The following is an 18,164-nucleotide window of genomic DNA, read 5'->3' on the forward strand; positions in this document are numbered from 1 at the left end:
ACGATAGTAGCCTCCGATATAGGATAAGCTGGGTGGCCTACATCTATCTGTACTGGACAGGTATTTGGTAAGTGGTACACTGTGTAAAGACACCTAGTGGTCATTCACTGAAGTACACCAAAGCTAGCACTGACTGGACAAATGGATTGGTGGAATGTAGGATATAAAAGTCAAATGACATAGAAAATGCAACACTCTATGAGATACAGCACTCATACTTTCGTGATTCTACAACTGGGAATTACTATGATAAAAAAGTAAAAAAAAATAGTCTAGAGATGTTGGAGGAGGATATGCACTTTTATGGGAGCTGGCATAAGAGAAGATTATTCATGTCATGCAATGTAAGTTTTACACGTGCAGTTAGCTGACTGATAAAGATGAATCATCTAATTGGCCAAAGGAAACAGTTTCTTACTATTACATACTTTGTGGCAAATATTCTTTGTGTTTCTCTCTCTATGAAATCTGCTATCTCTGCTTTCTCAGCAGCTATTCTTTAAATATAATTAAATAATTAGACTGAATAGTTCATTTCATATACATATACTTATCAAAATTTCATATATGTTTTAAGTATATTAGGTAAAAACTGTATTATATGGCTATAGAAAGAGAGGACTGAAAAATAAACAAATAACATGCCTTTAGAGGCATGTCAAGAATCAATACTATGGACAGAAAAATAATTAAACAAAATTGGAAAGAAGTTTAAAGATTCTTAGCAAACTGATTAAAGCTGTCAACATTTTCTTATGTTGCATAATCTATGCGCACATCTTTGAAATGCAGTTTCATACATTTCTTGATTCAATTATACTTTTCACTTTATCTACAATTCATCCTCTTGCCAGATTTGACCTTGTATTACAGCAATAAATAGAGCAGGGTGGGTTATGATGCTGCTGTAGGAGCAAGATCTAAATCCCCGTGAAACCAAGCACTTCTTAGTTTTAATTTGTTAAATAGGAAGGCAGACTGTTCCATAGACCATGTTGAGCCACAAGAGTTAATCCTATTACTAAAGATTTTATTTTCTGTACTTTTATAAGTCTATCTAGTTAACCAGTGTCTTCCTCATGTGTTTACAGATTTTTGAATGTCTTTAAACCTATTCTGCTTTTTTTTTTTTGCTTTTTTTTTGCAAATGTCATTAATGCCTTATTGTACAAGCTACATTATTTAGAATGATTTACATTATGACAGATGTGGAAAATATAGTTTTTATCTCAAGATATGACAGTGAAAAAACATTTAAGTTGAGGACATAAAAGGAAAAGAAAAGCCTGCAGCAATGGGATTGTCCTACACTGAATGACACGTATAGTGTCAGCTTGCTTTAGAAGTAACCAGAACTATTGTGACGAGTCAGATGGGAGTAGCTTGCTCATTTCAAGCTGGGATGCATCGCTTTCTCAGCTGATCCCATTACAAAAATGTTTGAGCAGGTAACACCTACTTTGTTTCCTATATAAAGAGATAAGAAAGCACAAGTGCAGTGTGCTGTTTTTTTACTGACCTTGGCAGCTGCTTTTTTGTTTTCAGTTGCTGATTCGACGTCCTTAGCCATCATGAATTTTACCTCATTCTCAATCACTCAGGGATCTAGGCCACAACCCCCTAGTACAAGGGGGTTATCAGGCTATTCTTTAAAATCAGAGCTTATACCACAAAGTCGAAGAGCCCACAGTATGTATGGGGCCCCTGGTAGTATTCGTATCTCGACTCCTAGCGTGCCATCTGGGATAGTTTCAAGCTATTCAAGCACCCTTAGCAGTGCCCTTCCTAGCAGCAGCTATGGGGGTAACAGCTACAGCAGCAGCACTAGTTTTTCATCTGGAGGTTCTGACCTTTTACTTGGTACAAGTGGAAAGGAAGCCATGCAGAACCTCAATGACCGTCTGGCCAACTATTTAGAAAAAGTCCGCAGTCTGGAGGAAAGAAATAATGAACTTGAAATAAAGATCCGAGAATGGTATGATAAGCAAGGTTCTGGATCAAAGCCAAAGGACTTCAGCCACTTCTTGAAAATCATTGCTGATCTGCAAAACCAGGTAAGAAAATAAATAAGAGAATGGATAAACAGATGCATATACTGAACTAGGGTAAGTTTGCAGCAAATATGATAAGACATCATAGAACTATCCACTGCAGTTTGTATGGTCTAAGATGTCCTTTCAGCCTGTAACAGAATGAACAATATTCGTGCTGTATGGGGTTGTATTGTTTTATTATAGAGCTTTGTGTTCTTTTTAAAATGTAAACATCTGCATATTAAAATAGGCTTTTTTACAGTCATAACAATAAAGGATATTTACTCTTATTTTCAAAAAAGGTAGAACGCTTAGCTGCAGTTACAGTTTATCACTAAAACAGTTATATTTTGTCTATTCCAGGTGTTATATTTGATAATTGTGAATTTGCATTTTATGGTATTTATGTATGGCTACACATTGTGAACAAACATACATATCTATCTATATGCATACATACACTTTGTCTAAACCTAGAATAACTCAAAAAACAGAAAAAAAACTATTTTCACAGGTAAGCAAACCCTCTCTACACCATCCATGCTCACCTAAGGTACATCTAACAACTCCACAGTTTTACTTTGGTGGAAAAAAAGATAAAGAGCACTAGAAGTGCACCACTGCCTTACACATTCCAGCAGGCTGTGCAATATCACTCATAAATCTAGAAGAAAACTAGCACCAATGATCACAAAATGATTAGCTTTCAGTTATTTTCAGAGTTGCAAGAGGTAGTATGTAGTATAAGCTAGCTTTAGAAGAAGTCTTATTAGATCTTATATATTAGATCATATATGTTAGATGAAGTGACAGATAGATAGATAAATAGATACAGATATCAGTTGGTAGATAGATAGAACTGCATTATCCTGGCAGCACAGGAGCAGTGTAAAGAACATGCCCCATCTTCCCAAGCTAAAGAAGGAGGGTGGGCAAGCCATGGGTTTGGGGGCTAGGGGATCCTTCCATCCTTACACCTTGTTCTCCCAGGCATATCTACTAATGGCATAGTAAAAACTGACTCAGTGGAAGGCAGACAGAGGGGAACTACCAGGTAACCTGGTAATTTACATCTCGCTGGAACTGGGGGAGAGGGATTTGGAACCAAGATGAGTGAACCAGTAATGGAGATCCACAGTGCACAGTTTACATGACACCTGGTGCCTTTTGCCAGGGTCAGTCAGTCACCATATTCCAAGGCAAAGCTAATATAAATTAGTAAATTGATCAGTGAGTGGTCTGAGGTTGCTGCATAACAAATGTTGTCCCTACTTGAACATACATGTACATCCATGTAGAATTATAAACACTGTTTGTATTGCTGGTTAGGAAGAATGGATCAAGCCATGGAGTGATAATTGTGTCCAAATTGGTGGGTGGGAATCAACCTGTCATGTCTATGGATAGTGGGGTTTGGCTTTATTGATCTGAATGTAGCAGTAAAGGCTTAAAATTAAAAAGTGAAAAGTCACGTGAGAAAAGGGCAAAAGATCACCAAGGTGGCCAGGTGGTTAGTTTCCCAGAGTTGGTATATTTAGTTGGGGGTGTGTGGGGGGTGCATCCCCCCACTTCAATGGGCTTAATATGCTTACATTTCTATTTTAATTGCTGGTAGCCAACTGGTTAGTTTAGATGTTCCAGGAGTTGGTTATTTTAAGCTTTCAACAACGTGGTCTCAATCATGTGAGAGTCGATGAAATGGTAAGTCGACTATATAAAGTAGATCCATATATATATATATATATATATATATATATATATATATATATATATATATATATATATATATATATATATATATATATATATATATATATATATATATATATATATATATATATATATGGTTTACTATCATAAATTCGAAAATAAAAATAAATCATGTCTTTATTTTCGAATTTATGGATCGAAAATTCACATTTTCGAAACATAGTAAACCCGAAAACAATGCTGTATTACCGAAAATGTCGCTCGCGACATTTACGGCAACACACAGCACGCCCACCCTGCCCAAATACACCGAACTACCCAACCTAAACACACGCGTATGCAGGGGGGCTGTGCCCCCCACACCCCCCCTAACTTAATATTCCAACTCCGAGATCGCACTACAGTGAGGAAAGGGATGTATTTCCCTGACCGCACTGTACCGCGATCCGCTCCCATGAGCGAACGTTGTTATTCCGAATGCACAGTCCATTCGCAATTACAACATTCGCTCAGATGACCTGCCGCATTATGAAGTATTCGAACATCTGATGTTCGAATACTTCATAGCCGTGCAAGTGCACGGCGGCATTGTCATGGTAAACCATATATATATATATATATATATATATATATATATATATATATATATATATATATATATATATATATATATATATATATATATATATATATATATATATATATATGGATTCCATACATTTGATCGAATTACACTTAGTCGAAAATGATTTCAGGCATTGCACTTCACTGAAAGCTCACTTGACTGAAAGCTCACTCGGTCGAAGTTCATTTGGTTGAAAATGGAATATAGCCCCTGCCCCACTGCAGTGCAACCCTGGAGTGAGAATATTAAATAAGGGTGGGTGTGGGGGCCACAGCCCCCCACATTGGGGGGTGGGGGGCACAGCCCCCCACATTATGCCAATTATATATATATATATATCAATGCATTTCTAATGGATATACCTTCTTTTAATAGTGAATACATTAAAATAATGTTTGGGGCTACGCTCCCCACACCCCCCCCTTATTTAATATTCTCACTCTAGGGTTGCACTGCAGTGGGGCAGGGGCTATATTCCATTTTTGACCAAATGACTTCGACCAAGTGAGCTTTCAGTCAAGTGAGCTTTCAGTGAAGTGCAATGCCTTGAATAATTTTCGACTAAGTGTAATTCGATCAAATGTATGGAATCTATATATATATATATATATATATATATATATATATATATATATATATATATATATATATATATATATATAGATAGATAGATAGAGAATATAGTTCCTACTAGGGATTCCCACTCAAGGTTATCCTTTGGTATTTTCAGAGACAGCAGCAGTTGCTGCAGCAGTATGACTCATATTCAGACTTAGATAATAAGCGTGACAATTAAAGCAAATGTAAAACTGCAAATTAAAAATATCCCATCTGAAAAAATGAAAACATATTATACAAATGGAATATGCGTTGGTCAAGTATTAGATGTGTGTTATATCCTCTACTCTAGGAGCAGGCAGTGGTTTTTGTGACTTGTGATTAACTACTCATCAAAAGACATGTTTCCTAGCCTGACGGTAGAAAGTCCTGCATCTATCTAAACAATGCATACTCTGGTAGGAATTGTATAATTTATGTCTTCCCTATAATCGGTGTATTGTTTTGTCATAAGAGTCCAACCAAGGTTTTCAAATTATAGACCTGCATGACATGTAAAGACATGAATTCCTGACCATCCTGCCATGATATTTTACTAGTAATACAATGGAATTATTTTCAAAAGAAATATCCAGTCCGTTTGAATAACAACATCGTGTAAATATGACTTCTTTCCCTTCCATCTCTGAGAATAGGTTTAAGTCAGCAGGGATAATATTGTGATGAACTGCACATATGCATGCTGAGAAACATGGCACCACACTCAAAATACACAGGAAGAGTATAGTCTATGCTACTGTAAGAAAGGTTCAGTATACAAACACTCAAGATGTGTATATTATGAAAGAAAACATTTATTTATTTATTAATTATGTTAAGTCCCACTCAGTTATTGGCCTCATTACAAGGGAGACTCAAGGGGGAAACTTGTTAAAGTTATTTGATGGGGATGGCAGTATAGAATAAAAGCACTGTACATTGAGTTTTGCTTTTAAACAACAAAGAATATGACAAAAATATATGAACTTTTTTTTCCGTAAAGATACCAGTCTGTTGCATGCTGAGTAACAGTCAAGTAGTATATGGCACATTGTAATTCCTGATTAACTGCAGCTTGGAAAAAAATCCTTGCCATAATATAACTTATCATATGAAGCCCTCTATTTAATAATGTGCAGTAATTCCAAATGAGGACTTAAAATAGTATACACATCATGTAAACTTACATTTTTGTACATAAGTATACTCACAAAACCAATAATTATACTATACCAGCATTTGACATGAGTCAAAACAACAAGCATCTGACACTTGGTCGAAGTCATTTGGTCAGAAATGGAATATAGCCCCTGCCCCACTGCAGTGCAACCCTAGAGTGAGAATATTACACACACACACACACACACACACACACACACACACACACACACACACACACACACACACACACACACACACACAAAATGCAAAACTACTAAAGATGTCCTAAGAAAAAAGCAAAGGACATATCCATAGTTTTTGTGTCAAATAAACTGAAATTTATCAGTATATCAGGAGCTTAACCAGGTTTAAGAATATGGTAAGAATATGTACAGGGTGACTATAGATCATTCATATAAAGATGGTGAACTAAAATACAGTACACAGTGCCTGTTATATAACCGTGAAGGTGATAGCCAAAGAAAATGAGGCAAGTAGCCATGCACCATAGTGTTTGGTCCTTGCCTGGGATATCTGTTCTTCAATACATTTGTTACAGACAACATATGGGACCTAGAGAACAGGACATCCCTCTTTGCAGATAAAAAAAATTGTGTGATGGTAACAGATGTGAAGAAAACATGAAGGCATATTTGAAGGTGTTATCTAAATCAGCCAACAAACAGCAGCTTAAGTTCATTGCAGAAAAAAAAAACACAGATAATATTACTGAAATGAAGAACACATAAAAAGATATAGCAGTAATTGTATTCAGCTTACTAACTTTGGTTCTTTGTTTAGAAATATGAAAGGGGATGGTCAGGTTCAGTGAAAAATTAATTTCTAAATTAAATATGAATTCAAGAAACTTCTAGATAAAGTACACAAAGTTAGCCAAAACATTGAATTACATATGTGCATGTGTCTAGTCTCTAAATACTGATGAATTAAGTTTCCATTTTAACAAGGTCATTCTTATTATACATGACGTTACTATGGGTAGTTCCAGTCCTGTGCAGGAATAATATTATTCTCTGTTCTTCCTGGTTTGCAGATTCACGATGGAAATATGGAAAATGCCAGGATCCTTCTGAAAATTGACAACGCAAAGCTTGCTGCTGATGACTTTAAACAAAAGTAAGTTGTTTTATGTGATACAATGCCAGTTTAGTTTTGCTTGAAGCAATACCGCTCAGGCTCTTATACACCTAGATTTAAAGCAGTTTGCCTTTCCTTCTAATTGTTGTCTGACAGGTTGTTCAGAATAACTAACATTAAACTGTAATCATGTTGCCAGTATGAGTCAGCTGAAAAGCATGTAATGAACCATGGTTCTAAATACATTGCTGAAACATGATCATGTACTTTATTGTTACCTGCACATACCTGCATTTCTAAAGAAATGTCACATAATGAATCCGTACCATTTGTTAATAGCATGTAAAAATAAGGTGCCTTAGCATTTGTGTGCTTTTTCTGTGGCAAAATGTGCTAAAGTACTTTTTAACAGAATTACATACTTTATTTATTTATTTATTTATGTATGTATGTATGTATGTATGTATGTATTGTAGTGGTCTGCTGTTTGTGTACCAAATATACAAAAGCTGTGCGATAAGGCTGACAGGTGAAGCAGATATGACTGTGGGAGTGGTAAGCACTAGGTAGCCTATCTACCACAAGAGTGGTTTCTGGCCCAGAAATTGTAGTTTATTGGCTGTTTGGGCAGTTTTTCCATCTCTTTCAACTTTCTGGTGTAAAAGCCCGCGTTTGCACTTGTTTCCCAATGTTCCTGTAACTAGCCTAACCAGATAAAGATTTGCTGTATCCAGGACTGTTTGTAAGCTTCTGAGCCCCCAAACCTTTCTGTGTTGGTGGGAAGCATTCTAGCTTATCAGTGGGAGTGGTAAGCACTAGGTAGCCTATCTACCACAAGATCCAGGTATAGATTCTTAGTTTTATCACTTGAATTTGCTTATTCGTGCTCAGCACTTGTTCAGAACTTGTTGTTAGCACTAAATAAGCTACAAATTACTACAGCACTCAACTTTCCTCTTTACCTACAGGAAAACATTTTTTGTACTTACTTTTCTCACTTGCTTAGAGAAAAACAGCTCTAAAACTCACTTTCCTCACTTGCCTAGAGTTTTTATTCAAGCATGTCCAAGGATCAGCTCCCATTGTTCTCTCCTGTTTATCTGATGAATCTGGGTATCTTGGGGCAATGTAGCAATTGCCTCATGTACACAGACAACCCTCTACTCCTACCACCCAACACCACAATCTGTGAGAGATGCACTTATCTTGCCAAACTGGAGGTAAAGCTTTCTTCAACCAAGAATGAACTTGACAGTCAAGAGGAGAAGTTAAACACTTGTACCACACCACACTCATTACATTGTCCTACTAAACCTACACCACCAAAATCCACACATAGAAACACAAAAACATTCATGGAGGTTCTCAATAATAATCTGTTCAAGCAACAGAGACCTCCAAAGCAGAAACACAAGCAACCTGCACCCCCCCCCCAACACAACCCAAATGACACATAGCCTACAGACTCAGTGTGCCAATAAACCACAGCCCATAAGGCAAAACAATGTACCCAACACATTAGTCATAGGTGACTCTATAGTCAGGCACACTGATGTCCCACTCACCAGGCTAAACAAGGAGAAAGTTACTGTTAGCTGCCTATTGGGTGCCAGGATCAGCCACATAACCCATGCACTCAGGTCACTCCACAACAAGTACAAATATGACTCTGTCATTGTCCATGTTGGTGTGAACAACCTGAGATGTACCTCCCTGGACTACATGAAAAGAGACATGGAAGAGCTCTCCGATCTTGTAGCCCAGGCAGCTATGACCCTAGCCCTGAGTAGCATCCTGCCATCGCCCAGAGTGATACTGCAGTACAAGGACAAAATGATTGACTTCAACAATTTGCTAAGCTTCTAGTGTCATTCTAAGGGGATCCAGTATCTGTCAGCCTGGGACGACATGGTCGACAGACCACGATGCTTTGCCAGAGATGGCCTGCACTTGTCGCCACTGGGATCCCACCCCTATAGTGCCTTTTTTAGGCAATGTTCAAATGACAAATTCACCATCATAACAGAAACAGGTAAGCAAAAACTGAGGGTAATGCTACTCAGTGCTAGAAGTCTAAATCTTAAATGCACTCACTCAAGGCACTCCTTAAAATGGAGAACATCAATATCTATGCAGTGACTGAGACCTGGTTCAAGGCTCTAGACAGCACCCCTGCATTACCAGGCTATAACTCATACCACACTTTTCAGCCATCTAACCTGGACCAGAACACCAGAGATGGAGGTGTGTCCATATTCATTAAGGATATCCACACCTCCAGACTAGTTGCGAAGCATAATGCATCAGAGGTTATCCAAGTACAACTAACTCTGGGCAAAACTGCAATCCAAATTGTAGCTTGATACAGATCCCCCACCATGCCCCAGGATTCCCACTCCTCTTTTCTTGATATACTTGAAAATATTAGGGTTCAAACAAACACCCTAATAATGGGCAATTTCAACTACCCCACCATTAACTGGAAAAACTACTCATGTACCAAATCCTTCGCTCAACGCTTTCTGGAATTCATAAATTCCAATGCCTGGAATCAACTTATCCACATCCCCACCAGGGGCAACAATATCCTAGACCTACTGAGAAAACCAGGAACCAATACCTCCAAAAACAAAACGTAGGGAGAAAGCACAACAGCCGAGGTAGGAATGCTGTGTCGTATATAATATTGCTGCCACACTTCAAAAAGGAAGAAGAATTCCAAGGTCCATAAACGTTCCAAACAAAATTTATTGATATAGATAAATTACAAGTGAAATACGTCGACCTAGGTTTCGTCCGTCTCCACGGACTTCTTCAGAACAACAAATGATGCGAAGAGACATCTTAAATATCTTTCACATTACCAATTGATGGTCCAATTATCCAATCAACTGCACTTTAAAAAAATTTTTAAAAAAAAAACACAGTTCTAAAACAACAAAACGAAATAAAAAGGCAGCAAATATACATTGTATGTTAATGATGCCGAATAATACTAACTCTACATACTAATACAGTATGCATACTTTAACTAAATATGTAACATTGTAAGAAATATATATAAAGAGTGAATAAAATTCCTTTTCAGCCTATGATAGATTGATTTGTAAAATGTTATTTGTATATGTATGCCACTGTTAATTGTATATTGTGAAGCAATACTAATGAATTATAATAAATGTGTGTGTATAAGTGGGGAAATGTGGTAGTCTGACACACAAATAATGTCTAACCCAATACCGTGCAAGAATATATATATATACATGTGTATTTTTTAATAATTAAGATATTGTATGCAATATATATATATATAATATAATAAGATATTCGTAAAATTAAGATTAAAATTTGTAAATTAAATATTTAAAAATTTTTTTAAAAATTTTTTTAGGGTACTGAACAAATACAAAACATAAATAATCACGTGTGATTGAATATATAAATATGTGTATATGAATATGCCAATAAATATACAAACAAATTGATAAGTATAGAATTATATTATATGAAAATATATATATTATGTAAGTATATAAAATTGTATATATGTATATATGATTATGATGTGACATCTCCAACATATCCAAAATAGACTTGTTGTCCATGGAAAATGTCCGACAAATATATGTATGATTAATACCTACTGTGCAAATATGCTATTAAACCCTCATATTTACTAAAATGCGTGTGCATATGTATAATAGAAATGAACATGTACTCCAAAATCTAAGCCTATGTTAATGACCCTTGATATTGTTTAACCATAAAATAGGCTTAATGCTAATGTATTCATTAAGTCCAGGGTACTGGTGAGCATTGAGAAATATCTGCATCCTCAATTCTAAAATATCTAAATTATATTTAGTTATTTTGCCCTGTAAATCCATGTTCTGGTGTGATACACCAAAAAACTTAAAAAAATGATTTTCATGTTGGTTTATATGTCTAGCTAAAGCGTTCGTTGATTTGTTATTTTTAATATCCAATAAATGCTCTTTAACCCTGTCTCTCAAATGCCTACTGGTTTTGCCAACATAAAAACCTTCACACTATTGGCAAACAGCAATATAAACAACATTAGTGGTATAACAATTGATGTGTTGGCTAATTTTAATGTTGTGATTATTAAAGAATAATCCACGACCTTGAAGAAAGGAACCAGAACTCTGCTAAAGTCCACAAGGCTGTATTTTTATTTCTGAAGTGTTCCAAAAGTCACAGATAAAATCACACTGAAGTATTCCAAAAGTCACAGATAAAATCACACAAGCGCTTTCGCTCAGGCAGTCCTGAGCTTTATCAAGTGAAAACAAAATGCAGTATGCAGTAACCTCCATTAAATAGCCTAGCAATTATACAATTAATTAATTAGTAAGTCTAGTACTAAGGTGTGGTGCTTTGGAGTTGGATGTTAAAAAAGTTAGTCATTATACCAACTCAAAAAATGAAATGTTTGCAACAACATCTGCACTTAAATAAAAATGACTAACCATAAAAAACATTTTAAAATACCAGTTTCCTAGGTTTCAGAACATAAAAGTCTGAAGTCTGGTTGGGGTTGTAGATTGTTAAGGAATATGCTTAAAGATGTGTTTGGATTGTCAGTGAATTGTTAAAAATTTTTTTCTTTTTATTATTACTTTGCACTGATAAAGACATGCAATAAAATGTGCGTGAGATATTTTTGATGCTGTGATGTTGTGATTATTGACTGTCACAACTGTACCAGTATTTATCAAATGTTTACATGTTGAACACCTACCGCATTTGGAATTACCCATAGGTTTGTGTGAAATATTATTAATTTTAACATTCAAGCTTTCAAACAAATCCTTAAACGATGTGTCCTTCCTAAATACATATGTTACACGCCCTTCAAAAATTTCCCCTAAAGTCTTATCCGCGCTTATAAAATTCCAATTCTTGTTAACAATATTTTTGATGCTCGAGGAAATGTCATTGAATGTAGTAATATACAAAGGAATATTATTGCAAATGAATTTCCTAATGTCAACAGGCTGACCTTTATGGCTATTACTAAATATCACCTCATTGCTATTTAATAGGGCCTTGTAAAACCCATTACGCCTTTTACCTGTCACTTCTTTATATTCAATCACACGTGATAATTTATGTTTTGTATTTGTTCAGTACCCTAAAAAAATTTTTAAAAAAATTTTTAAATATTTAATTTACAAATTTTAATCTTAATTTTACGAATATCTTATTATATTATATATATATATTGCATACAATATCTTAATTATTAAAAAATACACATGTATATATATATATTCTTGCACGGTATTGGGTTAGACATTATTTGTGTGTCAGACTACCACATTTCCCCACTTATACACACACATTTATTATAATTCATTAGTATTGCTTCACAATATACAATTAACAGTGGCATACATATACAAATAACATTTTACAAATCAATCTATCATAGGCTGAAAAGGAATTTTATTCACTCTTTATATATATTTCTTACAATGTTACATATTTAGTTAAAGTATGCATACTGTATTAGTATGTAGAGTTAGTATTATTCGGCATCATTAACATACAATGTATATTTGCTGCCTTTTTATTTCATTTTGTTGTTTTAGAACTGTGTTGTTTTTTTAAAAAATTTTTTTAAAGTGCAGTTGATTGGATAATTGGACCATCAATTGGTAATGTGAAAGATATTTAAGATGTCTCTTCGCATCATTTGTTGTTCTGAAGAAGTCCGTGGAGACGGACGAAACCTAGGTCGACGTATTTCACTTGTAATTTATCTATATCAATAAATTTTGTTTGGAACGTTTATGGACCTTGGAATTCTTCTTCCTTTTTGAAGTGTGGTAGCAATATTATATACGACACAGCATTCCTACCTCGGCTGTTGTGCAATATCCTAGACCTAGTCATTACCAACATGAGTGACCAGTGTTCCTCACCTGAAGTCAACTCCTCATTGGTCAGATCCAACCATAAGCTAATCACCCTAGACATCCGCATCCCGCCCCTACCCACCATTAAGGAAACCACAGTAAAAAATTCTCCAAAGCCAACTTCATGCTTCTTAAGACAGAAGTGGCAAACATCATGACACCCATGCAGATGGACAATACAGTTACGACTGCTGAATCCTACACAAATGCACTCTATAAGCACTTTCATGAGTGCATGGATCGTGTTATCCCAAATAGAACCAAGACGCTATCCTCCAAAAAAGGAAACCAATCTGGTGGTCCCCTGCCATAAACAAACTCTACAACAGAAGGAAGAAACTGTTGCAAAAGAGAGTAAAATCCCATGAGTGGAAGAGCTCCCTGGTCAGCCTCAGTAAAAAGCTGAGATCCCTTATAAGATCCAACAAAGCTAGCCATGAAAACAAAATTGCCACTGATTCTAAGGGCAACCACAAAGCATTCTATAGCTATGTCAAGAATCTCAATGGCAACACCCAGATCTGCTCTGAGTTACAGCACAACAACACGGAAATTACAGAACCAACTGATATTGGCAACATCCTTGCAGATAGGTTCAGTGCTAACTTTACCCCCCTCTCACCCCCTAAAGGGCCCATATCTATACAGGAAGAATGCAGGATCCCTGTAATCACATCTATGCAGGTAAAAGCTGCACTCTCTAAAACCAAAAACACAGCATCCATGGGACTGGACAACATCCCAGGCTGCATTTTACACAAACTTCAGACTGAACTGGCTCCCCACCTAAGCACTATGTTCAATCATAGTCTCACGTCAGGCTTTGTGCCCACTGAATGGCACACAGCAACAGTTATCCCACTCCACAAAGGGGGAGCCACCACTGATCCTGGGAACTATCGCCCTATTAGCCTGATGAGCCTGGTCTGCAAGGCCATGGAACGTATCATCATGAAACCCCTAAACAAAGACATTGGTAACCTCCAAACTCTGGACTCCACCCAGTTCAAGTTTGTGAAAGGCAGATCATGCCTTCTGAACCTGATCGACTTCTTTGAGGCAGTCACCAAAGCCGTAGATGAGGGTAAGTTGGTTCACACAGCCTATCTTAACCTCACCAAGGCTTTCGACACCATCCCCCATTCTGGAATTATAGCTAAACTCACTAAACTAGGTATAAATTCCCATATCACAAGATGGGTTGCCAACTGGCTCACTGACAGAAGCCACACTGTAAAAGTTGCAGACTTCAAATCTGACTTCAAAGCAGTGACAAGTGGAGTACCACAAGGTTCAGTCCTGGGACCTCTCCTGTTTGGTGTCTACTTCTCTGAAGTACAGGCTAACACAGAAGGCCTCTGGCTAATGAAGCTTGCAGATGACTGCAAACTAGGAGCCATAGTCGAGTCCCCAAATGATGTGGACATCCTACAGAAGAACCTCACTGAGACAGATGCCTGGTGACAGAGGCATGGCCTCAAGCTCAGTGCCAAAAAGTGCATTGTCATCCCCTTTGGTAAAAACTCTGAACCCATGAACTACCATATAAACAGCAGTCTACTTAATGCTGAATGTGTCATAGGAGATCTTGGGACCCAGGTGGACAGTAGTCTGTCCTTTGATAATCACATTGACACAGTAGTCAGGAAATCCTTCTATGTGGCACACCTCATCACAAAAGGGTTCTCATCCAGGAAAAAAGAGGCCATTGTTCCCCTCTACTCGGCACTCATTAGGCACATTATAGAGTACAACACTACTTTTGGAATGTACCTCACAGGACATCTGCATCAGCTGGAAAGGCTACAGAAGTACCTCACAGAGGATTACTGGTCTCAAACAGATGCCCTACACTGACCGTCTCAAAAAACTCCAGCTTTACTCTGTAGCATATTGCCTACTATGAGGAGATCTCTGCCTAACATATAGAGCTATGTTCAACCCAGAGCTGTTGGACATGCTTCACCTAAAGAAATCCCAGTCCCTCTGGGCTACACACTCTAGGGACCTAAACCTTGTCACCACAATAAACAGGACATGCTGGAGGAATAGATTCCTGTCCCAGAGACTTCCTATACTCTGGAACAAGCTACCCATGTATGTCAAGCAAAGTTCCTCATTAGGACTCTTCAAGAAAAATCTTGATAAGTGGATGGGAAATAGGAAATACACCCCGGGGATCACTTCTGTGGCTCTGCTCGACAGGGGCACAGGAAATTAACTTTCTTGAGTGGCATAAACCAGGGAACCTTGTTGGCTAGGCTTACTTAGGCCCTTGGGCCGATAGCCTAGTACCTACCTATGAACCTACCTATGAACTACTTAATGTGCAGTTTCTTACCATTTAAATGCTTTGAAACACAGTGCAAATGTAGTTTTACATCCATATAACAGATGAAACAGTGTACTGCAAAATGCATATCATTTATTCAGGACTATTGTTTTGTACTTCTAATTTCCATAACCATCAGGAAGTTTTTTGTTTCAGTCAAGTCCTATTCAAGACTAATGTGGTCCATTAGTAAAACAACACTGACTTGCTCAACAATGTGCATTCCCCCTTACTCACCAGACAATCCCACCAAATGTTGCTGTGTTGTAGAAAGTTTAGTGATATGGCTCTGCTGTGATATTGTTATTTGCATATAAGAAATATAATTTTTAAATATATTAAAGAAAAGATGCTCCTTATGTACAAGGAATAACCAAGCTGTACATAAAACCATTGACTAGTAAATATTTACAAAACAAGAAGATAAATTTGCAGAGCAATTAGAACCTGACTTGGCACAGCTGACAGCATTGTCACCTCCAAGCAAGATGTTCTCCAGTTCAGTTCTTGGTTGGAATGCCTTCTGATATAAAGTCTGCTTGTCTTCCCTGTGTTAATGTTCATTTTCTCTAGGTGGTCTGGCTTCCCTCCACATTTCAATGATGTGTAGTAGATGGATTGGACACTATAAATTTGCAAAAGGTGTGAGTGTGCATATATGTGGTATAGAAGAACAGTGCAGCAAAGCAGAATAGCCACTCAGCGGCATGAAACTTGGCTCTAGATGATTGTCGCTGTTGAAGTGACACCCTGATCCCTTGTGTTAAAATGGGAAAATAGGGCTGTGGATGGATGGAATTAGAACTTGATTTTATTACAGATTCAAAACCCATAGCAAATGCACTGGAAAAGATCAACATCTAGGCAGCAAGTTTTGAAAAATGGTTATACTGAAAAATACATTCCAATTTTTGATTTTAAGATTAAAATATTCTATTAAATCTGGCAAGTTTTGTTTGTCATGATTTTTTTCCAGTCATTTTCATTTATGTCTATCCATGAATTTTCTGGACTCTGCAAAGTGTATGATCCATAAACCTATATTGTCTACGGCATTTTACAGCTTCTAGGGTCACACTTGGCAAACTGCTTTAACAGCAGGAGCCTGACTAACAGAAGTTCGCTATACCCCCATGAGGATTTATTTAAAGACTCTGTGAAACTCACCCAGAACAGGGATACTGACAATCGCCACTGAAGCTAGGATTAGAATTGTCTGGCATTCATGGGCAAGTACTTGGCAACTGGATAACCCACATAGCTCAGCCAGTCAGCATGTGGACTCACCACCCACAAGGCAAAGTGTGAGGTTTACGTGCAATGCGATTCATGTAGCCAGAAGCAGTGTGATGTCTTATGGCTTAATAGACACTGGCAATGGAAGCCAGATTCTATAGCTTGGAATATTGGGTCACTGATAAGGAAAAATATGGAGACTGTATAGGACGTTTTAAAGTACCAGCTACATTTAACTTGCATAACAACTTGATACAGAACTGTTTCTATAACCAAGCTTCTTAAATGTGTGTGGTTTCGCTGTTACTCTGTAGCTAACCATTAGTATAAGCCCGAGGAAGGTGTGATGGTACTCATAAACCATGTGTAGTTCAGTTTAAGTTTGTACCAGCGAATAAGAATGTTCCCTAAATATGATAGTGAATGGCAAAAAGGAAAACTCTGTTCTTCATGCAAAAATTGCTAAAGACTATTTAAAACATTTGGCTTGCTAAGAGACCACTAGTGCAATGCTTGGTAGGGCACTGCCTTCTCTTACCTTTGCTCCACTGGGAGTTTTGAGTGCTCATACAATGAATGAAAGAGATAGCCAGAAAGGTGAGATTAAGAAAAGTATATGAACCTTAGTAGTGAATTGTTTTTGGACTAGTTGTTGTCATGGATTGTCCATAAGAAACACCATGTTCAAACACAGAATGCTAATAAACTTACTTTGTGCCAGAGCTTATTGCATCAAATATTGATTTCTGAGTTTTATCCAATAAGAAGCCTCTGGTTTAAGAAAAGCAATGCAGATTCCACTCCGGCCATGTAAAAACAGATTAACTATTTTTCTTTGCAAAAGATGCTTGGACTTTGGGGGGGGGTTGGGGGTGGAAGCTTTTTTGCCAGCTTCTCAGAGAAAAATGTAACCATGTTTAGTGAAATAAGTCAGACAGGCCATGAAGGCATGGAACTCTGGCTGTGATAAAGGAGACCCGAGTTAAAGTGGCAGGCTGATCAGTAGAGGAGCTAGCCATGGAGGGAGTAGGATTAATTGACCAATACTCAGTGTCATCCCTCCTTCCGCAGGGAAGGATGTAGAGTTTTTCACAGCTGGAGTTGCATGGTTGCATGCAGTGCACTTTAACAGAAGAGGTTCAGTGCAGACAGATAGCAATGACACATAACATGCAAAGCATCATTGCAAATCATGTTTCTAGGTTATTGCAGTTCATTCTTTACCTAATATTCTGCACCTTCATAAAATACACACACACACACACACACACACACACACACACACACACACACACACACACACACACACCCATGCATTTCCACCCTGCATCAAACTAGCCCTCCCTACAGTCAATCAGACTTAAGGATATGCTCACCTACTCACCTACATGCATGTAGATAACCTGTATATATATATATATATATATATA

At 37.2% G+C, this 18,164-nt stretch overlaps 1 protein-coding gene across 1 annotated transcript in view; it reads left to right on the plus strand.

The window, feature by feature from the left end:
• The first annotated feature begins 1,491 nt into the window (after positions 1 to 1,491).
• The window catches only part of LOC122788021 (keratin, type I cytoskeletal 13), a 64,807-nt gene continuing 48,134 nt past the window's right edge, over positions 1,492 to 18,164 (plus strand). The window contains exons 1-2 of the mRNA XM_044054944.1: positions 1,492 to 2,054; positions 7,181 to 7,263. Coding sequence (XP_043910879.1) covers positions 1,572 to 2,054; positions 7,181 to 7,263 — 566 coding nt within the window. The 5' untranslated portion in view covers positions 1,492 to 1,571. The remainder of the gene's footprint in view (positions 2,055 to 7,180; positions 7,264 to 18,164) is intronic.

This window comes from Protopterus annectens, chromosome 13.part0, assembly GCF_019279795.1.
Source record: "Protopterus annectens isolate FY-2018-M chromosome 13.part0, PAN1.0, whole genome shotgun sequence".
Lineage (NCBI taxonomy): Eukaryota > Metazoa > Chordata > Ceratodontiformes > Protopteridae > Protopterus > Protopterus annectens.